Source organism: Elaeis guineensis, chromosome 11 (genome assembly GCF_000442705.2).
Source record: "Elaeis guineensis isolate ETL-2024a chromosome 11, EG11, whole genome shotgun sequence".
NCBI lineage: Eukaryota > Viridiplantae > Streptophyta > Magnoliopsida > Arecales > Arecaceae > Elaeis > Elaeis guineensis.
Genome location: NC_026003.2, coordinates 120421675 through 120448498, shown reverse-complemented (window position 1 = coordinate 120448498; position 26824 = coordinate 120421675). Strand labels below are relative to the sequence as shown.

Genomic DNA, 26824 nt, shown 5'->3' with positions numbered 1-26824 from the left:
TTGATTGGCCAAAAAATTCCGATAAATTTTTCTCCATTCAAAACGAGCCGCCCTCAACCACTTTAAGTTGGGCGAGGGTTCTCGGCACGCTTATCAAATCTAGAAATATCTTATATCACTAAAATTGCAGGTATCGGACTCCTCCAAGCGGTATCGTCTCGATCTGGAAATAAAGTTGATGTTTACCAATACTTCCAAAACACCAATCTATTTGTGTAACTAATACATTTGATACAAAGAAATGGAAGTCGGTCGGTTAACCATGTTTGGTCTCCAGTCTACTGTGGAAAAGCTAGAGTCCACAAAGTGCAAGACAGGAAAGGATGACAAAGGATGTTGGTTGTGGAAATTACAAAAGAAAAGCATATATAAAGTGTGAAAATAAATTAATGAGAAATTGGTTTCTGGTTGTTTCACTTGGAGTATTTCGGAGTAAGGGTAATTCTACAAATCAGTTAAATTTTAGTCAACTAAGCAGAAGCTTTTTTTTTTTTTTTTTTTTTTTTTGAGTGGCTTGATATTTTAACCAGCTTTTGCTCTCTTTTTATGCATGTTAAAAACCCATCTTTACTTTTGTTAATACTTTATTTTCCTCTTATATTATGGTGAGACTTAATCTCTTAGCGTGTATCTTTAGTTAATTTTTATCTTATACATAGCGTGAGATAAAAGAGGCCTAAATGCAATAAAAAATATATAAAATACATTTTTAAGGAGATCTTGCCCACTCCAATGTTGTATATCCATTTCTTTTTTTCTCAATTCTAGTGTTTTCAGCAAAGGACGAGTTTGGTGGTTTACCAAAAAAAAAAGGACTAGTTTGGTGTATGATAAATTTTAGCAGTAAGTGACAACAATGAGCTATTGCTATTTTCCCTCATCCCCTTTTCTCAAATCAACTTTTCTTTTCTTTTGAGAATTAGGTCTCTCATGATGATTCACAATTATATGACTGAGGGGGGCTATTAATGGGGGAAACCCCACGGAATAAAGATGTTAGGTACTCAGGAGGCATACAAGCCCCACGGCATGGGATGGACGATGAAATGAGAAAATATGATGTGAAAAGGTGTGGTGGCAGAAGAAAGAGAAAAACTGGTGGCAACCAGAGACACAGGTTGCATGTAGGTTTATAGAAAATGGTAGGAAACTGATGTCTCCGAAGGTTGGACATACTTGTTTAGGTGAATCAACTTATTTATATAAGACACTTCTCTCTTTAAACTTATTCTCGAAAGATCAACCGGCTTTTGTACTAAAGAGATTCGCTCTCCGAAGAAAGATAGATGCCTCTTTATTAGGAATGTGTTGTGCCATTTATAACAACAAAAATACATGGCAAGTTCCAGGCATTATAGTTAGGTTATCAAGCTTGCAAAACTTTTTGTTTGCCTAGCTATTTTAAACCAATGGAACTCCATATATGAACCAATGGAGAATCCAAATTGAATTCTGAACACTTGTATATCCTTATGGTTTTTCCTATTAGTATGACATAATCGTTCTTGCATTAATTTGATGACAAAATACTTGAAACATGTTGGTGATGACATTATGGTTCCTAAGCATGCTTTATGGCATGAGATTCGATAGTCCAGAAAGCATCAGGCCTCACCACTGGTATTTTACATATCTTGCCTCTTTCTTGCGTGTCTTCTATTGAACTTTGGGCATACCAATTTTTTAATTTAAAAAAATATATTTCTAGAATTCAAAAATTTTAGAAACTTGGGGGATCCCCTTTTCTTGATCCATCAAAGTGTAAATGATGTTGCCTCTGCCCTAATCCATTACGTTCCTCCAACTAAAAGAAGAATACCGGACGGACGGCCTCTCCTTTTTGCCCACAGAAAAAGAACCCTGAAATATGGAACCATGGGACCTTTCTATCCCGTCGGTGCCGTTGGAGAGGAAAACCAGGGCATGGAAAACCAACGGCGGCACCCACAGACCCTCCCTTCCCGGCCTTTTCATTCTCGTCTCCTTTCCCTCTACTTTGGCCCCTTAATCTCTATTTCTCTTCTCCCTCTCCCTCTCCCAATTTCGCTCGGTTATTTCTTAATCTCTAATTCGATCCCCAGCTTCAAAGAATAGTGTCATGGCTTCATGGTTTCGGTGTTGCAAGGCCATCGCCTTGTTTCTTCTTTTCCTGTGGCCGCCTCTTTCTAGTAGCTCGGAAGCAGTTGCGACCGTGGACGTCCACGCCGCGAAACGCCTCGTGTCCTCCGGCCACCGCTACTTGGACGTCAGGTGCTTCCCTCTCTTCTCCCTTCCTCCTTTCCTCGTTTGGATTTCCTCCCCTTTCCTTCTTTCCCCCCTACTCTTTATCTTTAAAATTTTTTGTTAATTTGTTTAGAACGGTCGAGGAATTCTACAAGGGCCATTTGGAGAACGCCATGAATGTCCCCTATCTCTTCTTCACCCCACAAGGTAAGCCTCTGCTAATTTCTCTTCTTTGGATCTATCTCTTTGATGTCATTAAAATTGTGATTATGTGGATCAGGAAAGGAGAAAAATCCCAAGTTCGTGGAGCAGGTGTCGTTGGTCTGCGACAAGGATGATCACATAGTTGTGGTAGCTTAGCTTATCTTGAATTTTCCCACTCGTTTATTATTAATTTCTTTTCCTCCTTTCATATGGAAATAAATTCCATGCTTCAAATGGCTAAAAGATAATTGTGCTTTTTTTTTTTTGTTTTCTTTCTCCTGGATAGGGATGTCTGAGCGGAGTGCGGTCCCTCCAAGCAGCTGCGGATCTTCTCAACGCCGTGAGTGGTTTCTTCCCTGCTTCTTATCAATAAATTTAACCTGGATCGTGCATGTGGAGGGTGCGATTCAAGTATAGATCTCTCATTTGGCGCCTCCATCGCACCTACCCATCCGATCATCTCTTGATTTAAAAAATATAGCAGTTAATTACATTAGACCATGAAGCATACCTGAATTCTGGGAGACTGTTTGTCGCTGTCTTTCTTTTTTTTTTTTTTTTTTTTTTTTTGCAAGACACAAGAAGAAAAATATGAAGTAATTTCAAAAACATGTAGGATGAAACCCTCTTGTTTTCTTGAGTTGTTTGTAAGATCTGTAAGCAATTAAATTAAAACCATACTAAATCTAGAATGCCGACAATTAATATAAAGAGTTTAAACATACCTCTTGAATCTATAGTTGATTAGCTTTCACTGTGATTTGCCTGCAAGTTGACAACAACATGCACACACGCACATGTCTTAGGTTTAAGGTTTCCTCTCCTTCTTCTCTATATTAGATGGCTATCGATGGGGCAAGCAATTGTCTCGTGTCTTGAGAGGAGAGGAGATTCAGCCTATATATAATAATTTAACGAACTCACCCATCATGGTTTTCAAACAGTATAGGTCCTACACTTTTATACCATATCTTACAAATCCAACCACAACATTGGATCACTTGAGCTCACAGGACAATTAATTGGGTTACATGCTCAACCCATTTTATGAAATAAAAAATCCCAAACAATGTAAGCCCAAAAAAATTCTCACATTTTCCCACTTGGGCGACATTGATTGCTATTTTAATTTTGAAAAACTCAATTTTTAGAAAATAACTCTCGGATTGAACAACAACAACAATGGCCACTAACAACACGACCCAATAGAACATCCTAAAGAACATGATCTGGTCCAATAAGAATACCAACTTCGAATCATGGCCATTATTATGCAATTAATGTCATAAATCCAACCATGATCACAAAAGCCAGCAATTTTATTGGCATGACCATAAATAGATGTGATAAATGTAGAATAGACAAAGCATGCCAATACGTGATCCCCTTTATGCTAAGTCTATTATGGTCCTCCATGGTTTCTCACGAAATCCATAATATATCCCCAAGGAGACAATTTCAATATATTTCTCAAGATATTAATATAATCAACAAATAAACACAAACAACATAACCAGTTATGCACAGGCGTAACAAAAAATAATAATCATTATGTGCACATAATAAATTAATGATAAATATCATTATGCATATATCATCCAAAATATAAAGTCAACAAGTCTGAAAATTCAATTACATAATATATATAACTCCCACTAACCAAGTAAATCAAAAGACCCCAAAATACCCATGTTTTCAACATGTTTCTTAAAAATAATTGGTTGGACACCCTTGGTTAATGGATCAGCTATCATCGCCTCAGTCGCAAGATGCTCCACAACAATATCACCTCTTTTAACCATATCTCTGACTGCAAGATATTTAATCTCTATATGTTTGGAGCCACTAGAATTTTTATTGTTCTTCGAAAAGAACACTGCTGCACTATTATCACAGTAGATTAACATTGGCCTATAGATGGAATCAACAACCAATAATCCAGAAACAAAATTTTTTAACCACAATGCTTGTCTAGCTGCTTCATGACGAGCCACAAACTCTGTCTGCATAGTGGAAGAAGCAACAAGAGTTTGTTTTACACTTTTTCACGAAACAGCCCCTCCACACATCATGTAAACATAACCAGAAGTTGATTTTCTATCATCTGAACAACCCGCATAATCTGCATCAGAATAGCCAACGATTTCAAAATTATCAGACTTTCTATAAACAAGCATAAAGTCTTTAGTTTTCTGCAAGTATCTCATCATTTTCTTTACAGCCACCCAATGATCTATCCTTGAATTTGATAAGAACCTGCCAAGCACACTCACAGCAAAAGCAATATCCGGTCTAGTACAAACTTGAGTATACATCAAGCTCCCAACTGCACTGGCATAAGAAATATTTTCCATTGATTTTCTCTTAATCTCATTTTTATGACAACTTTTTTTACTAAGTACTTCACCTTTTATAATAGGCACATTTCCAGGCTTACTACCCTTCATATTAAATCTGAGTAGAACACGTTCAATATAAGCTTTTTGAGAAAGTCCCAAAACACCTCTAAGTTTGTCCCTATGAATCTCAATATCCAACATAAAGGATGCTTCCCAAGATCTTTCATATCAAAGATCTTAGAAAGCGTAGATTTAGTCTCATGAAGCAAATTTATATCACTACTAGCAAGCAAAATATCATCCACATAAAGGACAAGAAAAATGAATTTGCTCCCACTGACCTTGAGTTGTATACACTGATCAATCTTGTTCTTGACAAACCCAAAAGATGTCACAACCTCATCAAATTTAATGTACCACTGCCTAGAAGCCTGTTTGAGACCGTATATAGACTTCTTTAACCTACATACTTTATGTTCCTTACCACTCTCTTTGAAACCTTCAAGTTGCTACATATAAACTTCTTCTGAAAGGCTCTCATTCAAGAAAGCAGTTTTCACATTCATCTGATGAAGTTCTAAATCAAAGTGTGCTATAGGTGCCATAATAATTCTAAAAGAGTCCTTAGATGAGATTGGAGAAAATGTTTCATTATGATCAATGCTCACTTTTTGAGTAAACCCCTTTGCCATCAATTTAGCTTTGTAACGTTCTACTTTACCCTTAGGGTCTTTCTTGATTTTGAATATGCACTTACAATCAATGGGTTTAAAACCACAAGAAAGTTCCACAAGCTCCCACACATCATTGTGAAACATAGATTGGATTTCATCTTTCATAGCATCAAGCCATTCAGAAGATTGAGGACAAGACATGGCTTGATTACAAGAGACTGGATCCACAGCATTCCCAATATCATAATCAGCCTCTCCCATATAAACAACATAATCATCTGTCAATGCAGGCCTCCTTGCTCTTTGAGAACATCTAACAAGAGCCTCCTCAACTGGTTGAAGTGGCACAACAAGTGGCTCCACAGTTTTATGTGGCTGTTGCTCCTCCCCCACTAATTCAGTAGGCTGAAAAATCACTCTCTCCCGTACAATAGGTATGGGCATGATAAGATGTTCCTCCAAAATCACATTTCTAACATGAGAGCATCCACAATCATTCATATCATTTTTCAAGAATTTAGCAGTAATAGCCTCAACAATCCTTGTACCACGAGTAGGACAGTAGAATCTATAACCTTTGGAGTTATTTGGGTAACCAATAAAATAACAACAGGTGGTTTTAGGGTCCAATTTTGACTTTAAAGGATCATAGATTTTCATCTCAGCAGGACAACCCCAAACATGAAAATGGTTAAAACTAGGCTTCTATCCCTTCCACAATTCAAAAGAAGTTTTAGAAATAGATTTACTAGGTACTCTGTTGAGAATATACATAGCAGTTTTAAGGGCTTCACCCCAAAGGAACTCAGAAAGATCACACCTACTCATCATGGATCTAATCATATCCTTAAGAGTGCGATTACGTCTTTCAGCCATCTCTATTTTATTCAGAAGTTTCAGACATAGTAAATTGAGAAACAATACCACAATCTTGTAAGTATTTGGCAAACGGCCCAATAAATTATCCTGTATCACCATGTCTGCCATAATACTCACCACCACGATCAGACCTCACAATCTTAATTGCTTTACCACATTGCTTTTCAACCTCAATTTTATAAATTTTAAAAATTTCTAAAGCTTGAGATTTATTATTGATAAGATATACATAACCAAAACAAGAATAGTCATCAATAAATGTGATAAAGTATCTATTTCCACGTATGATCGATTTTAAAGGTCCACTAATGTCTGTATGAATTATTTTTAAAAGATCATTAGAATGAGTGGATCCTTTTCTTTTAGACTTGATCAACTTGTCCCTAATACAATCGACATAGGTTTCAAAATCCGAATAATCAAGCGAAGGAAGAGCTTCAACTTTTATTAGTCTATCAATTCTTTCTTTTGAAATATGACCCAGACGTCTATGCCACAATTTAAAAGAATTTTTTTTAATCAAAGCTCTTTTGGTATCCATATTTTTAATATGCAAGGAGGTAAGTGGTTTAGACTCAAGATTTAATCTATACAAACCATCACATTTAAAACCATTTCCAACAACTTGAGATTTAAAAATTAATTCAAAAATATCATTATTAAAATTAAAGGAAAAACCACACTCGTCAAATTTTGACAAGGAAATTAAATTCCGCCTCACGGACAGTACATAAAGAATGTTTTCCAAAATCAAAGAAAAATTAGACTTTAATTTCAATTCAACTGTCCCTATAAACTCGACTTCTACTTGGACTCCATTTCCAACGTAAAGTTTGACTTCATCTTCACTTGGCTTTCGTTTGCTCTTGAACTCCTGCAAGGAATTAGTAATATGAATAGATGCCCCTGAATCAATCCATCAAGAATTTAAAGGAACATCCATTAAATCGGATTCAGAGCAAACAAGAGCCAGTAAATTACCTTCTTGTTTCTTATGCTTTGCTAACCAAGTTTTAAAGCCAGGGCAATCAGATCTTCTATGACCTTCCTTTTGACAGAACCAACATTTATTATCCTTTTTGATAATAACTTTAGGGCCTGGAACTTTGTGAGTCTGATCAGGTTCTTTTTTGGGACTATTATGATTGTTGAGCTTAAATTTCTTATTAGGTCCAAACTTCTTAGGACGTGGCTGAGTGACTAAATTCACACTCCCTCCATTCTCCCGTCGCATCCTTTGTTCTTCTTGGGTACAAATGGATATTAAGGTGTTCACATCCCAGATTTTCTTTTGGGCATTATAGGAAGTTTTGAGAGTAGCAAACTGGCTAGGTAAGGAAATCAAAGAATGGTGAACAATAGAAGTCTCATTGAAAGGGACACTGAGGTTTTCAAGTTGTCTAACAATGTTGACAATTTTCAAAATATGCTCCCTAACGACACCCATCCCATCATATTTCATACCCATAAGTTTCTCTAAAAGTTCAGTAATTTCAACCTTTTCAGATACTACATATCTTTCCCCAATGGTACTAAAGAATTCTTTGGCATTAGAAGTGGTTGGCATTCCATGAACAAGGGTTTCTGAAATTGACCTTTTCATCATCATCAAAGTCAAACGATTAGCCCTATCCCATTTTTAATACAGGGCTTTTTCTTTGACTGTACTTTCAACAGTAGGTTTTGCAGGCTCACTCTCTCGTATGGTCGTATCAATATTCATCATGATAAAAGCCATCTCAATATCCTCTTTCCATCTCTTGTAATTATTTCCAGTCAGAGTTTCAATAGTAAAGGTCTGATTATTGACAGAAAACGTACATGAAGCTGAAAAATAATGGTAGCACAATTAATAATTACAATATGGGCAATAATCAAAAAATAAGAATATAATATATTCTCACAAGGACCCCAAGGTGCATCATCATAAACTCCCCCGTGGATAGAGAATGTAACATGCAATATGAAAATCCTTGAAACAAGCAATTTAATGAAATAAACAGATTTCAAAAGCCTAACACCTGTGGGCAGATAGACCCTTTAGTCCATTACATTCAATAAATTACTCCATGTTTTCTCAAATTAAAACACACAATAACTCCCTATGGGTGAGCAATTGAATGCAATAATTCAAGAAGCAAGAACATTCTGAAACTATCATGAAAAAATTCTATTAACTTAGCGAATGAGCCACTGTGGCAGCAATCACCCACCTCTTTAATAAAACTGTCCCACATGGAATAACAATTATACCCATAATTAATTTAGTTGTTATAATTATTTCTCCTTAAATAAACTGAGAGTACATAATTTTAGAGAACAAATCAAAGAGAGTGAACATCATCATTAAATCCGAAAATATGCTAAAAAAAAAAACTAAATAATTAGTGTATCTCAAGCAGTGGAATAATATCGAGTAACATGCGCAGGGACTTCCAAAAAACTTTGAACCCTTCCATGGTGGCTCAACCCAAAAAGCAATACCACATGCAATTCATGCACGATAACAGGTCCCATAAATGACGAAAACAAGCAAACATCAACCAAAAGAGAAAAAAAAAAGGTCCATGCCTCAGGTTCAAAAAATTTCAAAAAGTAAACTAAGCGAGGAAACTTACAAAAATTATTCAGTTACATGGAAAAAATTGTTTTGCCAACCCTTAAACTATTAATTGTTTAAACAACAAAACATAGGGTTCTAGATCCAGTATGGTATGGCTCTGATACCATTTGTAAGCAATTAAATTAAAGCCATACTAAATCTAGAACATCGACAATTAATAATAAAGAGTTTAAACATACCTCTTGAATCCATAGTTGATTAGCTTTCACTGTGATTTACCTGCAAGTTGACAACAACATGCACACGCGCACACATCTTAGATCTAGGGTTTCTTTTCCTTCTCGTCTATATTGGACGGCTATTGATGGGGCAAGCAATTGTCTCGTGTCTTGAGAGGAGAGGGGACCCAGCTTATATATAATAATTTAACGAACCCATCCATAATGGGTATCCAACAATATAGGCCCTACATTTTTATACCACATCTTACAAGCCCAACCACAACATTGGATCACTTGGGCTCACAGGACAATTAATTGGGCTACATGCTCAACCCGTTTTATGAAATAAAAAATCTCAAACAATGTAAGCCCAAAAAGATTATAACAAGATCTAGATATAATCATAAATAATAAAATAGTGGTATGAATTTTTTTTTTTTTTTAAAGGTTAGAGGTGGAACTAATGCATCAAGGGGAATCTGTCCACAAAGAACCTGCTTTTGGTAGACTTGCGGTCTCCTACTAAGAAACGATGACTCTTTCCCAAGGGATAAACATGATATTCCAAAGATGTTAAATCTATGTCCAGACCTTTGGGTGGTTTTTTTTCTTCTTCTTCTTTTTTGATGTAACGGGATGCTAGGTCGACCAATTTATTGAGAGAAGAAAGAAGTTATGGAGCAAGCTAAGAGCCATGACTAGACTTTATTATATCATTAGAGACTCGTTTGGTTCACGAGAAGCAGAGGAGGAAAGAGATAATTTCTGAAAAATAGAGAGGAAGCCTCTCTTGTTTGGTTGAAGTTTTAAAAAGAGAGAGAATGGAAAAATCTCTTTCCATGGGAAGGCACTTCCCATATTTCATGGGAAGTAGAAATCCATAGGGAAGGTGGGTTTTGGGACCTCTCATGGGATGTGAAGTGATGGCTCTTCTTTGTTTCCAAAAATATCTTTTTACGATCCACGGCTAAAATTTTATAAAATGTCAATAGATAGTTATGATGGAATACTAAATAGTTATATAATGGTTAGAATGAAAAAATTGAATATTAATATTATAATATTTATTATATTTTAATATTATCTTAATATTTATGTTAATATAATATTTTTATTAAAATTAATATAATATTTATGTAATACATTAATATTTATATTAATATAATATTATATTTATATCTATATTAATAAATTTGTTATTTTAAAATGTTAATATTATATTAATATATATTAGTATCATATTAATACAATAAATTATTATGATTTAATATTATACTATAATAATGATAATATTATATTTATATTAATATAAATATAATATTATTATTTATATAAAGTTTAAGAGCCAAAAGGTATGGTTTTATATCTGGTATAATAGGTATTATATACTGTTTTTTCAAAAAAATGGATGCTCAACCAAACATAAGTCATTCTATAATAAGTCACTTTCCAACTCAATCAAACATATCAAAATTCTATTTGCAGAAAATAATTTTTCGGAAAATAATTTCTTGAGAAGAAAATTTCTTCTCGCAAACCAAACGAGTCTCGAATGAAACATACTAAAAATCTGAGTAGGCTATTATAAAGATAGCCTAAGAAAATTGTCTACATTTATAGGTTATTTCTCCTTTTGATTTGTTATATGTTAATTTGTGCTAAGAACCTCCGCACCAAGGTAAGCCTAGGTCAAGCTTGATTCTCTTTCTCCTTCACAAGGTATTATCTCATAGGTCACAACATTTATAAGGAACCGCAAAAGTATGTGACAAGTTACGAGAAGAGCTCTCCCATGCAAGTTTTTTTTGGGTAGTTCATGTCACTCGGAGAAAATTGATCTGCTAACCATAAATGTAATTTAAACTATATACTAATCTATTATAGATCCAATGACCTTGGAATTTGACCAGAAAATTAAGTCATCTATAGAACTGCAGTGGATTTTGGTAAAGAAACCAAAATGAGAAAGTAAAGTAACCCTTAGCTCGCTCTGTGGTGCCAACAGACATGGTCATTCTTTTGGAGTGGAGTTACATGATTTTGTTTTTTATATGAAATTGAGGAGGTGTTTTCAATTAAATTGCAGGGTTTCAGGCACGTGCAGAACATGGGAGGTGGTTATGCTGCATGGGTAGAGAATGGGTTTGCCGTGAAGAAGCCTCAAGAAGAGCTGTAGTGCTCATGTCACGTTTAAGTTTGGTTCATATATATACATCTAAAGAAATAAAATAATATTGAAGCAAATATTTAGCTAAGAATATCTATGGTGCTATTCTTGACTTTAATATTGTTCATTAGCTGACATTTATGCAAGCAGTGAGCACTGATTAAGATAAACTACATGAGTTTATAGTGCAAGGATCGTTGACAACTGGTCCAAATTGCCATGCTAAGCCCCAGTTGTTGTTCCAAATGTTGGGGATTTTTGTGTTATTTTGATTCTGAAATACTGTAACCGTGCTACTGACTGTTTCTGAGTGGAATTTGTACATTAAATTCAATCATGTTAGTAAGCCTAAAATCCATGATTGTTAAAGCTCACAGTGCTCCAGCAAAGATTTGTTCCCTAAGAAATTTACATTTGATTATTATATATGATTCCCTTTCTTTCTCTTCATACGGAAGGAGATCAAAGATCCAAAATGATGATGATGATGATGATGAAACTAAACTCCAGCTCTGTCCATCCAAGCCAGAGTTCTTATTCTTTGTAGCAGCATGGAAAATGAAGCCAAATCTTTAAAATCTCCAAGTCCCACCAAACCATTAGCTGGCTGATTTTGCTCCCTGAACACGTGGGTGGTAACAAAGAAATGCAAAGAAGGTAAAGCTGAATATCATGAAGAAGAAGAGGATGATATATGTGATCCTTTTGAACCTGACATTTGAAAACCTAAGTACAGCTCAAAAAAGAGGTGCATAGAAGTCTAAATTGGACCCCGTAAAACCCATGAAGCAAGTTTCTAAGTGAAAGCCACTCCAATTTAGCCCCTTGACTTCGTACATCCAAGAGCCTAGTCCTCCAAGCTCAATAAGCATGTGCAGGATTTAGCTCTCTGAACTCAAAAACAAATGGATCTAGCCCTTTGGGTTCGAACTACTCTCGAGTTTAGACATCTTGGCTCGCTCTGTTCATGATCCTAGGGCTTTGTCACCAAAGCTCATCTCCCTCTTCATGCTGGCGCTTGAGTAAGATTTGAGAATACCTCCATGGAGATCACCTGCTCCATGTTGCAAGATTCGATGTCGTGCTCATTCCTTTCTATCATGTATATAAGAGTCTTATCTCATTATTTTGGTAAGTGTCTTGGAGGACGTCCAAGGGCTTTTCTTGTTGCATTGCGGGTTCATCATGAATCTAAAATATGCGTGTTTTAAGACTTTAGATGCCTGTCCTTTGGACCGGTCGTCTACTTTAGTGTAATGGAATCGCTAGGTTGTCTCTACCCATTGACTTCCACTAAAATCATGGTAGTTGTACCATTTTAACCTAATTATATCCCACTTTTGTTTTCACTTTATTCATACCTGACAGCGGACTCAATTATCCCATTCTTTTTTAGTGATTGCAGCAAAGAATATTGTTTCACACCCTTTCCTTTTGAGAACAGGTGCATAGATCATACTTAAGGAGTCTAGAACCGGACCTTCTTTGTTATTAACCATGATTTGCAAAATGCAAGCTGCACCATTTCTGGCTTTCATGGAGCATATCATAAGCTGTCTCACCTCAAAGGGTCCTTCTCGTTGCCTATTTCCCCATGGGCTGTAGCGGGAGCCAAAACTGCAAGGCATGACAGCCATTATTATAATCATTGAGAAAACATGCTTCCCCATGATTGATCTGGCACCATGTGAACCGCAAGGACCACCATGCGTTGCTCCAATGACCTCCTGCCACGTTGGATGGTTAACCAAGTTGCCCATATTGTACATCCCTCCTGTTGCTCAAAGATAAAGCCGGGGAATCTCTCAGACATTTGTCGCCCTCTTTTGTTCTTGCCTGGAGCGTCACGCATCTCTCTCTGCACTGGACCGGATTCTTGATCGTACCTTCGGTGGCCCTCGTTAGTTTACCAGCAGCCGACGTCCTCCGTACCCCTTCCAGCAACAGCCCACGTGTCTCTCGCATCAGCACCAGCGCGTCCCGTAACACAGGAAAAGTTTTCCCAAGACGTAAAGGAGGTGATCTGATTCGCGAGAATTTGTGTACTGGATTGCCACGTCAGCATCTGGTGGGAACTTGTCATGTGGAAGGGCGGAGGCCCGAATTTTCCTCGTCGAAACAACAGCACCGAAAACAGACAAACCAGCTCCCGGAGCACTCCGGCGATTTCACAAAAGACCAGAAAACCCATGCTTTTACCGACCGTCTGTACTCAAAAGGCATTTTTATCCGATCACTGCTGCCCTATTCTTGGCCGTCCCATTTAGCATGGATGCTCTGATGATATCGGGACAATCGATTGCAGTCCATTATGTACATGGCTGGTACACTAAATATCTCAATTTACAGAATCATTTTCATATTAAAATGAATGATAGGTCTGATAATTATACGGAATTACATGTGCTCTTTCCAAATTCCTTCTCCACCCTCAACCCTAATGCTTGATACTAGGTGGGTGGTGTTGCTGCCAATCTCTGATGTGATGATCGGCGGTAAGTTGAATTGTTGCATCCGAATGTTGGATGCCAGAAAATTTATTAAAAAAAAAATTTTTGTCAGAAATTATCCGATGAGGGATCCTCTAATATTTAAGTTAGTTGGAGAAAGAGAACAGTCAAGAACCAAAAAACGAGAGCCTAAAAGCTTCTAATTAGTATAACTTACTTGATTCCTCATTGCTTACCGCTTTATATAGCGCAAGGAAAGCTATTACTATGTGCCTTCCATCCCCGAATATTCAAGGATGTGGGAGTTATAGTGTTTACTATATAGTTACCTCATCAACTGCCATTAAGGCCAAGTAATGGACCGCTCATGAATATCAATTATACTCCACGTTCGTAGGTAGTTAATATTCGTGCCGGATAACTATCGTTTGATCCAAATCTGTAGGATTTGAATAATCGGTATGATGCCGAGGAAATCATCGGTCAAATATTGACTATATGTCGAATCATCATCAGCCAATAATCGATTATACATCGGATCAAGTCGGTCAAGTGCCGACTTTGTCAGGTCTTGTCAATCTAAATCGGCTTGATCCGTAATATTGTTTGCTTAGTCGACATGAAAATAAGGAAGAGAAATAGTCGTTGCATACTTAGTTGATAAGGAGGTGAGGAGGAGAGATAATCGGCTAGGCGATGAAGATTTATCTACCCCAACGGGTGGCAATGAGGGTGAGGGCATAGAAGCAACTGAAAGGAGGAGGCTCAGAGGAGGAGAAAAGGCTAAGGACATGAATGAAGAGGTGAGGGATGCTAAGATCACCAATGATGACACCGCATGATGGCATCAGAAGATTGGATCACACAAGGTGCCGAGGGATTAGGTCGTCATTAAGGAGGAGGGGCTGAGGCAAGGGAGGAGGAGGGGCTGAGGCAAAGGAGGCAAGAAGCATAGCATTGACGAGGTTGAGGCCAAAGTAGAAAAGTGGTCAAATGGACTTGCCGATGTTAAGGAGGTGAGTGAGGAGGGACCTATCAGTGATAGCAACGACGATGCTAGAGATAGGGGAGGAGGAAGCCACTACTATAGTGGCTCACCACCCTAGCCTCACTTACGATGGTGTTGGCTCCACTGTCCCTATCAATCTAAAGCCCACTCCAATAAGATTGCTTCTTCTTAGCTCTATCATGCTACTACCTCCTTCCCCTTCTTCCTCGCTCTATCAAGCCTCTTCTATGCCCAACTCCCTTGGCCATTGCCTCCTTCTCTCTCTTCTTCCTAGCTCTAGCAAACCCCTTCTACTCCTAGCTCCATCACGTCACCACCTCCTTCTTCCCCTTCTTCATAGTTTTGATAAGACCCTTCTCATATTCCTAGCTCCATCACGCCCAGCTCTACCACACCTTCCTAGCTCCATCACCTCTTTCTCCTACTCCTTATTGCATCACCTTCAGGGCTATCCTCACTCTCGTTCCTATTGCGGCCAATTTCTTATTGCGCCCATCATCGAAGAAGAGCACCTGCAAAAGAAGTCCTCACTGATCAGAATTATATCTGATAGGGACATTCTGATACTTAAGTTAGTGGAGAGTGATGAAAAATAGATAAAAATTTTGAATAGTAGAATCTCAATCCAGAAGTATCTTATCAATGCTATTCATTTACCTCCCTTTTATAGACAATTCAGATGTAACCGTCGAGCACGTGATCCTACTTTTTATGACACTAAATTATTGGGTCATAATCATGGAGTTAATGGGCTGTTCCGTGACACGTAGTAGATAATTGTTTATAACGGTTAGATATATAGATTCCACATATTACGATCTTATGTGATCGTGGGAAGATAAGCCGACTATATGTCGGTAGTTATGAAGTTCTGAATGAGCATCGGTCGGTAACTCTGATATGTCGATGATCATGCGTCGAATATTAACTGAGTTGTCGTGATTGTCTGTTGATGGTCAAAAATATCTAACTGTTGGTCGGTTAACTGATTGTGGGTCAGCATACTGTGTTTATAAAGATGATCTATAGTCAAAATCGGAGGTAGATTGAATTATTTCAACAACTTGCTTCTCTTGCTCGTCACCTTTACTTCCTCCCCCTCTCCCTCTTTAGTAGAACTGTTGTTGCCGACTAGCACCTACATCTCTGAGAAAAATTACCTAAAGTTTCAAAAAAATATTAAAATATTTTCAATTGGATAGAAGACGATTGGAAAGAAGATATCAAAATATTTTCTTTAAAAATATTAAGAAAATGGAGGCCGGCTGAGCCACTTCGGATTTGACTTGATTCAACCAAGTTGAAATATAAATTATTAAAATAATCCTTATTTTAAGAGAAAATAATAAAAAATAAGGGAAATAATAAAAAATAAGGGAAATTGGTAATGTGTATTTAATGAGTTGCTATCCTATCAAGAGCAAAATTTTCTAAATACCCTCATCCGTTGAGCGGTTAAGATATATGTTGCCTTCTGATAAAATAATATAAAGGAGTACCATCATAAAGCTATATTATTTTATTTAGGGATGTAGACAATTCTGGTCAAGCCAGTTTAAGGATATTTTGAAACTAAACTGACTTAAATTAGTTTCTTAAAATTAAAATCAATGTTAAACTAATCTAAAATGAAATTTGGTTCAAATTGATCCAAAAAATTTGATTCGATTTAATTTAATTTATCGAATCTACCTATTAGGCGTTTTGTTTCCTCTAGCAATTGTGAATGTTGATTCACGCTCAAACAACTATTCTTATAGTATGTGAAGAGATGTAGATGGTTTTAGATGCATCTAATTCTACCATTAGTTCAAGAAAAGAAAGCAAGAAAAATTACCATGAGACATCCCCATCTATATGTTCTTTCCATGGATTCTTCCTTTTGGGTTTCTTCATTTCCATTGCTTGTATTCTTCCCAAATAAAGGTAGGTTCCCTCTTGTTGACGTAGAATGGACTATAATCATAACAAGACTATCAATACAGAAATGAGTAGGTTTGGCTTGTGTTGGATATTGCATTAGGATGACTAGCACATGGCTCTAATTGCATCACCATAAATCATCAATGGTGAACACCTGATGGATCAAACAGTGGAAAAGGGGCCAAGGAGGGAAAGAGGGCAGGCAAAAGGAGGCTGACAGTGAGAAGGGGGCCGATGGTGTGAGGGAGAGTAATTGCAATGACTAAAAGAGAGACGAGCAATGAGGAGAGGGTACGAGAGATAAAGAGTATTGTTGGAGAATACCGATCGATCTTCGCCGACTCATCGTCGGGCCTATATGACCGACGCCCGACTCTGCCGACCGACGGCTGTCGTTACCGACCGATCAAGAATACGTCAGTCGGACATACCTTCTCCCCTCTCCCGACCGGCTGCACTATGGAGTCCGACGTCCGACTCTGGCAACGCGCCCGACTGGCTGTCGGAGGGACTCCGAGTTTCCACCCGACGTCCCTCAACCAGCTGCCGACCTATAGTCGGTCGGCTCCCCCAGATGCCGTACGGCTGCCGAAAACTGTCAGTCCTGACAACGGCGTGCGGCACTGCCGCCTAGGGACATTATCCCACCTAAGGCATGGGTCAACCCTAGCGATTTGACAGCCCTACGGTGATTTGACACCCTCACGGCGACTCTGACAGTCCTTAGTGACTTGACAATTCTTCAATTGTCCACGCCATTAATGATGGCACCATACCATGCTCCACTATATATATCGAGGAAGGCAACAGTGCTAGAGGTCGATTCAAAACCCCTGAACTCCTCCTCTCCAGCACATCCTCTCTCTCTCTCGTTGAGCTCCTTGTTTTCTTTTCACTGTTGCCTAGTCTCCTCTCTGACTTGACCATCGGAGAGTCCCCACCGGAGCCACCTCCGGTCAGTGCGAATTTTCTTTTGCAGGTGCTCGTTCCCGGCGACCAGGCGGCGAGGGGATTGGCCACAACAGATTGGCGCGCCAGGTAGGGGGGACACAGTGACAAGTTAGTGCTTCATTGACAGCACCAAGGATTGTAACCCCCACGGGATCCAAGATGACAAAGATAAGAGCTCAGCGGTCGAGGGTCACTGGATCGGCGAGGCGCTCTTCCCGCCGGGAAGAGGCCTCTCCTCCACCCTCTATGGCGGAACCTAGCTCTCCGCACCCCGCGTTGACCACGGAGGCGCAGATCGCAGCGATCGTGCGGCAGATGACCGTGCTGACAGACGCGATCAAAAGCCTTCAGCAACAACCGGTCCGACTGCCACCTTCACCGGCCGGGCAACCGACGGCACGTCCGATGCCCTCCAGGAGTAGCCGTTGACGCCCGCATCGGTCTCTGTCGCCTCCGCAGGAGCACCTGCCACAGTGCTCCTACTGAGAGGAGGAGAGGCAGCCGCGGTGCGACACCCATCGGTCTCGACGGCCTTCTCCCTCCCAGCTGGAACGAGCAAGGAAGGAGAAGCGACCGCGAACGCCGTCCGTCTCTCTCTCGGACTCCTCCGAAGACTCCACTCCTGGGGTCTCCCAACACCGACGGATCGACGACTACGAACACAGGTTCAAAAAAATCGACCGTCGGCTTGCCCAGCTGCAGGTGGACGGGCAGAAGTTCTCGAACGACGTTGACTTTCAGACCGCCCAACCTCTCTCCCGACTCATCCTCGATGAACTGATCTCCAGTCGGTTCAAGATGCCGTACGTGAAGCCTTACGACGGCTCCACCGACCCAATCGACCACTGGAGAGCTATAAAGCTCTCATGACGATCCAGGGGGCGACCGACACTCTTTTATGCATCGGCTTCCCTGCCACGCTCCACAAAGCTGCCAGGGTCTGGTACTCCGATCTTCGATCGAAAAGTATCCACTCCTTCGGACAGTTCGAGCACTCTTTCGTGACCCACTTCAGCACCAGCCGGAAGCCACCGTGAACTTCGGACAGCCTTTTCTCTCTCAAACAAGGAGAAAACGAGACGCTCCGACACTTCGTGGTGCGATTCAACACGGCTACGCTTGAGGTTCGGGACCTCAATGAAGACATGGCCATCTCGGCCATGAAGCGTGGGCTGAGGGCATCCCGATTCACCTACTCCCTGGACAAGACTCTCCCCCAAACGTACGCTGAATTGCTGGAGCGCGCAGACAAGTATATGCGCACGGATGAAAGAGCTTCCGACCGGCGTCTGGCCGAGCCTAAGGACCCGAAGGAGAAGCGAAGGAAGGGTCGGGACCCTGCCGTGCCTAGCAGGCCCCCGACCGACAGTCGGGTCTCACCCCCACAATGGAACCAGAGGTCGCCCCGATGGCGGAGCCCAAGGCCGACACGCCTCAGGTACGACTCTTACACTCCTCTCTCTGCTCCTCGTGCGTAAATTTTGATGGAGATCGAAGGAGAAGAGTACCTGCGACGGCCTCCGCCTTTGAAGGCAAAGGACCTCGACCGACGGAAGTACTGCCGATTCCACCGGGGCCACGGCCACAATACCGAGCAATGCATCCAGCTTAAGGATGAGATCGAAGCTCTCATCCGCTGGGGATATCTCGATAAATTTCAGAGGAACCCGCCGACTCAACCCGTTGCCGACCGATGACCCCAGCCGACTGAAGAAGCGACGACTAATCAGCCTACGGCCGGGGTCCTCAATATGATTTCCAAACGACTAGGCCCGGGGACGTCTGCTGGAGGGGAGCCAATGAAAAAACTACGCCCGGACGACATAATTACTTTTACAGAAGAAGATGTTCGGGGCATCCAAACTCCCCACGACGACGCTGTTGTTGTCTCGACAACAATAGCGAACTATGACGTAAAAAGAATCTTTGTAGATAATGAAAGTTTAACGAACGTTTTGTTTTACTTGACCTTCTCCCGGATGCGACTATCGACCGATCGACTCGAGAGGGTCTCTACGCCCTTGATAGGCTTTACTGGGGATGCTGTCACTATGGAAGGAGAAGTCACTCTACCCGTGACGATTGGCACCGAACCACGACAAAGCACAGTCCATTTGACTTTTGCGGTCGTCCGAGTGTCTTCGGCTTACAACGCCATACTTGGAAGACCCAGACTAAACGCCCTCAAGGCGATAGTTTCGACGTATCATCTCCTGATTCGGTTTTCGACCAAAAATGAAGTCGGAGAGATGCGCGGAGACCAACAGCTCGCTCGTCGATGCTTCCAGATCTCTGCTCAAAGCGAGGAGTTGAAGGGCTCCCTGACGATCGACAAGCTAGACCAATGGGAGGAGGAAGAACGAGGAAAACCTGCCGAACAGCTCATTCCCATCTTAATAGCGGAGAATCCCGACCGAAAGGTATGGGTCGGGTCTCAACTACCTGACCCAGAATGACGACGGTTGGCGGAGCTGCTGAAGGCCAATATCTACATATTCGCTTGGTCGGCAGCGGATATGTCGGGCATCCCCCCGAAGACAATAACGCACCGACTCAACATCGATCCAACGATGAGGCCGGTGAGGTAGAAGAAAAGGTCATTTACTCCTGAAAGACAGAAGGCCATCGACGAAGAAGTGGACAAGCTACTCGAGGCAGGCTTCATCAGAGAAACTACATATCCCGATTGGCTCGCCAATATTGTCATGGTGAAGAAAGCCAACGGGAAGTGGAGGATTTGCATCGACTACATCGACTTGAATCGGACCTATTCAAAGGACAGCTTTCCACTTCCGAAGATCGACTTGTTGGTGGATGCGACGTCTGGATTTCGACTGCTCAGCTTCATGGACACCTTCATCGGGTACAATCAGATCCGAATGACGCCCGAAGACGAGAAGCACACTGCCTTCGTGACCCCCAAGGGCCTCTACTGCTACAGAGTGATGCCCTTCGGACTGAAGAACGCCGGAGCTACCTACCAACGACTCGTCAATAAGGTCTTCAAAGACCAGATCGGACGCAATATGGAAGTATATATGGACGACATGTTGGTAAAGAGTGCGCAGGCTGCAGATCATGTTCGAGATCTTGAAGAAGCTTTTCGCACTCTACGACAACATCGAATGAAGCTGAATCCGACTAAGTATGCTTTTGGAGTGACCTTGAGGAAGTTTCTCAGGTTTCTCGTTTCTCAACGTGGAATCGAGGCTAACCCTGAGAAAATAAAGGCAATCATCGATATGCGACACCCGAACACCAAGAAGGAGGTCCAGCAGTTGAATGGGAAAGTCATCGCCCTCAGCTGATTCATCTCCCGATCGGCCGAAAGATGCCTCCCGTTCTTCAAGATCCTGAGGCAGGCGAAGGGCTTCTCTTGATCGAATGAGTGCCGACGGACCTTCGAGGATCTGAAGAGGTACCTGACTTCTCCACCGTTGCTTGTGAAGTCAGAGGTCGGGGAGACACTGTATCTCTATTTGGCCACTTCCTCCGAGGCGGTTAGTTCGGTGCTCGTCCGAGAGAACGAGAGCCGAATTTATCAACCTATATACTATACCAGCAAAGTGCTCCGCGGCACTGAAGCTCGATACTCGGAGACAGAAAAGATGATTTTCGCCCTGACCATCTCCGCACAACGACTCCGCCCATACTTCCAAGCGCATGCCATTATGGTCCTCACCAACCAGCCCCTGAAGGCGATATTGCACCGGCCCGACACATCAGGACGACTGACAAAGTGGGCGATGAAGCTCAGCGAGTTCGACATACAGTACCGACCGCGACCTGTCTTAAAGGCCCAGGTCCTGACCGACTTCATCGCAGAATGCCCGACGACCGACCAAGGATCGGAAGGCGAGAACCCCGGAGGAGCTGCGGTCTCCGAGCCTGACCCGGTGTCCACCTGGGTACTGCACATCGACTGAGCTTCAAACGCTCAGGGGAGCGGGGCCGGATTCCTGCTCACCAATTCGGAGGGGGTAGTCACTGAGTACGCCCTCCGATTCGACTTCAAAGCCTCCAATAATCAAGCCGAGTATGAAGCGCTCCTCGCCCGCTTGAGGATGGCGAAGGAACTTGGGATCGACAGCCTCCGGATATTCTCTGATTCTCAGCTGATCGTGGGGTAGGTCAAGGGCGAATTCGAGGTGCGAGATCCAGCTATGGCAAAATATCTTCAGAAAGTGAAGGATCTTGTGGCGCGCCTCGGATATTTTGAGATCTCCCATATCTCCAGGTCGGAGAATGCCCGGGCCGACACACTCTTCAGGCTGGCAACTTCAGCTTACGACGCTTTGGGCCGAACGTTCGTGGAGAATCTCGAGCAGCCGAGCATCGACAAGGTCGAGGAGGTGCTACAACTGACGACCGAACCAAGCTAGATGGATCCGATTGTTCGGTACCTGACCGACGGGATTAGCCCTGAAGATCCCGCGGAGGCCAGGCGGCTCTGATGGTCGGCCTCCCAATATGTGATAATGGATGGCCGACTCTACAAAAGGTCGTTCTCCCTTCCCCTGCTCAGGTGCTTGGGACCGACCGACGCAGACTACGCACTCAGAGAAGTGCACGAAGGGATCTGCGGGAGTCACTTGGGGGGCAAATCCTTGGCCTACAAGATCCTGCGGCAGGGTTACTACTGGCCCACCATGAGGAAGGATGCGACTGAGCTTGTCCGGAAGTGTGAACCATGCCAAAAGTACGCCAACATACAACACCAACCAGCCAGCCAAATCGCTCCTATTGTCGCCCCATGGCCCTTCGCCCAGTGGGGGGTCGACATTCTCAGTCCCTTCTCTCCGACATCTGGCCAAAGAAAGTTTATAGTCGTCGCCATCGACTACTTCACAAGTGGGTGGAGGCCGAGCCCCTGGCGCAGATCACCGAGCGAAAGATGGAGGACTTCGTCCAGAAGTCCATCATCTTCAGGTTCGGATTGCCGCATACCATTATCACCGACAATGGGTGACAGTTCGACAAACAGGACTTCAGAGACTTCTGCACGAGGTTTCACATCATGCACCGACTGACTTCGATCGGGCACCCACAGTCCAACGGTGAAGTCGAGGTGACCAACCGGACCATACTACATGGGTTCAAAACCCGACTGAATGAAGCCAAAGGCCTCTGGATCGAGGAGTTGAACTCCGTCCTGTGGGCTTACCGGACAACCCCCCGTGTTTCGACCGGAGACTCACCTTTCAGTTTGGCCTATGGGACGGAGGCAATGATACTGCTCGAGATCGGACTGCCATCGACTAGGGTCGAGCAGTATCAAGAGCCGAACAACTCTGAGTGCCGGAGAGCCAACCTAGACCTCCTCCCCGATATTCGGAGCGAGGCTCAACTTCGCATGGCTTCTTACCGACAGAAAGTAGCCCGCTATTACAACGCCAAGGTCAAGCCAAAGCTTTTCAGGCCTGGGGACTTAGCCCTAAGAAAGGCAGATGTCTTGAAGCCTCTAGACCAAGGAAAGCTAGCTCCGAATTAGGAAAGGCCCTACATGGTAGCAGACACCTACGGGCCAAGAGCTTACCGGCTAGAGACCCTAGAAGGGACGGCCATCCCACGAACATGGAATGCCGACAATCTGAGGTTGTACTATCAGTGAACTCTGTATCTCTCCATTTGGAATACGAACTTAGTTTTAAGCTTCGGAGTCTGGAATCTCGACTCTTCGACTGATGGTCGGCGCTCGCCAAAGAGTACGAGTCCCGACATCCTGACTCGGACTTAACGTCCCGCTGGGAACCGACGGCCCGATTGCCGACGACGCATCGGACACCTACAAGGGCCGAAATATCAATGACAATGGGAGTTACACTCCTTCTACGGTCGAATTTTTGGGCCAAACGATCGGCTAACTCGCCGACTCAGCACCGACCAAGAAAGGCAAAACGCCGGCGCGATCGCTGTCACATTCGCGACTTACCGACTGAGCTACGGTCGATCGAAGGATATTCGGCTTACCACCGTCTATCACACGACGTGATCACTGTCGCATTCATGACTCACCAACCGAGCTACAGTCGGTCGAAGGATATTCGGCTTACCACCGTCTATCACGCGGCGCGACGTAAGTACCCGACGTAAGGGTATCGAGATTCGACTTATCATCGCTTCCCCGACTAAACGCGTCGGACACCATTCGACTGAACGCGTCGGAAGATATTCGACTGCCAGACCCCATGAAATGATCCGACCATCGGGTCTTGCCCGATGGTCGGTCGGCTTTCGACCCGACGAACATGCCCGAGTCACAACTGGGCGACGGACGTCCGACTTAAGCCCTCGACCGTCGGGGGCTGATCCAAAGTCAGGATTTGCTCTGCCTTCGTGGCGGCACGCATTACCGAACGTCCTAACTGATCTATCGGGCTAGCGACTTACGTGTTCAAAAGCATTCCATGACACATGAAAGAAGGGAGACATACAAAGGAGAAAAGCACAAGTTCAAAAGACTTTGACTTTGATTTCATTGAAGTTCGGGTCAAGTTTACAAAACTGGACCGAAGCCCGAATACAAGTATGGTAAACAGAAGTAAAGAAAAGTGAAAGACCGACTAGCCCTCGGAATCGGCCTCTTCCATTGGGCGGAGATTGGGGGCGGTCGGTGAATCTGCTCGGGCTTCAGGAGTCGGGGCCGCTTGATCTTCGGTGGCTTACTCCGTATTTTCTTCGGCTTTCGCCCTGATGGTGAGACCTCCCGGTGATGGGTCGGCCGTCTCCTCCGTAGCTGGGGCCTCCGACTCTGATAGAACGATGCTGTCGAGGTCAAGCTCCGGGTACAAGCTTCGAATGACTTTCCGAGCATCCTCGTACCCCACTCGGTACGAGAGGAAGCCGCTCTCCAGAAGTTCCTCCCGGTACTCTTTCGAGTCACGGAAGTCTTCTACAGCCCGACCCATGGCCTCCTTCGCCGACTCCGCTTCCGCCCTTGCGATGTTTGCGTCGGCCTGGGCGACGGACAAACTTTCTTCGGCCTTAGCGAGGTTCCCGAGACTTATTCGGAGCTGCTCATGTTCGGCCTTCAGCTCATTGGCGAAGCTGTCCCTCTCATGCCGAAGCCGACGGACGGTTCGGGACTTCTTGGCGTCGTCCCGGGTCGACTGCAGCTCAGACTCCGAAGTCGCCAGGGCGCCCGTGAGTCGGGAGACCTCCTCTGTGAGTCGGGAGACCTCCCCCTCAAGTCGGCCCTCCCGATCGATCGACTGTTGCAGCTGGTCCACCAGAATGACCCTGTCGGCTTCAGCGGCCGCGACCTTGTCTCTCCAAGCCGCGCGCAGATCATCGAATTTTCGATATCCGACCTCTAGCTCGGATATGTTGTAAACCAGCTGCACAAAACAAGACCGACCGTTAGAAGACCGAACTCAAACAATTATGAAAACAAAGAACAGAGAAACTCACCCGGATCATCATCGGGTAGAATGAAGACAGCATATCGGAGATCCGCTGATTCTTCATGGCCTCAATGTCGGCCGGGAGAAGGAGCGCTTGGCACAGCTTTCTGGCCAAGTCATGGTTGGACAGGCCCGAAGCACCTTCGAAAAGTGAGAAGTCGGTCGACACCCCACCACCGGTCGACCTTCCTTCATCGTCGGATGCCATCGGGGCCTTCCCTCGGTCGGACATCCAGGCCCTGATGTCGGAGAAGGACGGCAAGCTTGAGCCCGATCGAGTATCCCCCGAAGGCGCGGCAACAGCAGGCGCGGGTTGCTTGGGCTCGCGCGCCTCCTCCAGATCCTCCTCTGCCGGCTGAGCAGCCGGCGCACCGTCGATCGATTCCTCGGCCGCCCTTCTCTCGGGCGAGGCTGCGCCCTCGCCCGACGGTCCCTCGAACGGGACTTCGACGAGCACCGTCGGCGCCGACAGTGCGATGACGGGCTCCGCCTCCGACCCAGTCGGCTCGCTCGGCGGAGCTACTTGGGGCCTCTTGGGAGGCCGCGACGGCCCGGCCCCTTGTGCCGACCTCTTTCGTACGGCGTACTGCCGTACATCGGCTGCCGTCAGTCTCGACCTCGGAGGCATATCTGCAAACGACGACAGATGGTCAGAACCATAAAGGAAAGGAAAAAAGAAAGGAGAAGGAAAACGGAAAACCGACCTAAGCGAGGGATCGGGCTGAGATCGGCGTCGTACAGGGCCTGCTCGGTGACGAGCTCCCTCTGCTTCGGCACCGAAATATCTTTCAGATGGTGGAAGTCTTCCCGATCCTCGGCTTCCACCCGACTGTTCTCGTTCGGTTGGGTTCAGGGGTCCCCCCAACGGACAGGAAACCCCCAAGGAATAGAAAAAGATACAAAAAAGAACTGGTTCTTCCATCCATGAATGGACGATGGAAGACCGGTGATAAAAGAAAGCCCCTTCCGAGGATTAAAGTACCACCACCCTCGGACTTTAGGGTGGGGTCGGAGGATGAAGAAGGCTCGAAAGAGGGAAATTCGAGGGTCAGTCGGCAAAAGCCGACACAGTAGAGCAAAACTGACTATTAGCCGAACCGAGTTCGGCGCGAGTTACACCGGGCATAGCCCGTAATAGTCAAGTACGTTCCGGACGAACTCCGAGATCGGAAAGCGAAGACCGGCCCGGAGGTCCTCAATGTAGAACGCCACCTGGCCCTCAGGCGGGCTATTGACCCGACCATTGGCACCGAGGGCGAATAGCCGAAATTGCTCCGGGATGCAATATTGCTCTCGGAGCCGATCGACGTTCGGCCCCGAAAGTGAAGAGACCTCCACCTCCGGGGTCGACCGATGATCGTCAGTCGGATCTCCCGACCGACCTCCTCTTGGAGATGTTCTGGCCATGGACCAAAACAGAAGACAAGAAATAAAGAAAAAGAAGGAGACTGTGAGAAGGCAAGGAAGAAGATGATGAAGACGATGAAGGCCCTCAGAAGAAAAAGAGAGAACTCCTAAGAAGAAGGAAAACGGAGATGAGTACCTGGAGTGGGGGACTACGCGGGCAGAGTCTCGACGGCAAAATGGGAGGGGTAGAGACCTGGATGCAGGCGATCTTGTATATATAGTACCCCCCGACGGTCGAGATGGAGGCACGACCAACGAGGAGCCCCCAGATCGCACCACGTGGCGACATCCGGGCCATCTTTCGGCCCGACGGTTCGATGCACCCATCCTAAGATCAAGCCACGTCACCCCCATCCGCTCCAACAGACCCGTCCCAATGGCCACCTGCCACGTGGCGAAGAGGCCGTGACA

The 26824-nt window shown here is 43.9% G+C and overlaps 1 protein-coding gene across 1 annotated transcript; it reads left to right on the top strand.

Moving 5' to 3' along the window:
- The first annotated feature begins 1842 nt into the window (after positions 1 to 1842).
- LOC105053751 (protein HIGH ARSENIC CONTENT 1, mitochondrial) lies at positions 1843 to 11604 on the top strand. Its single transcript, XM_010935021.4, has 5 exons — positions 1843 to 2250; positions 2357 to 2430; positions 2504 to 2574; positions 2714 to 2767; positions 11190 to 11604. Exons 1-5 carry the CDS (start codon positions 2099 to 2101, stop codon positions 11277 to 11279), a joined length of 441 nt encoding a protein of 146 aa, XP_010933323.1. The 5' UTR covers positions 1843 to 2098; the 3' UTR covers positions 11280 to 11604.
- Positions 11605 to 26824: the final 15220 nt, after the last annotated feature.

What these genes read in the sequence shown, in the direction of transcription:
- LOC105053751 (XM_010935021.4), top strand. Translation starts at nt 2,099, where the DNA reads ATGGCTTCATGGTTTCGGTGTTGCAAGGCCATCGCCTTGTTTCTTCTT. An exon ending in AGGATGATCACATAGTTGTG is followed by an intron (nt 2,575 to 2,713) that starts GTAGCTTAGCTT and finishes TCTCCTGGATAG; the next exon opens with GGATGTCTGAGCGGAGTGCG. An exon ending in CTGCGGATCTTCTCAACGCC is followed by an intron (nt 2,768 to 11,189) that starts GTGAGTGGTTTC and finishes ATTAAATTGCAG; the next exon opens with GGTTTCAGGCACGTGCAGAA.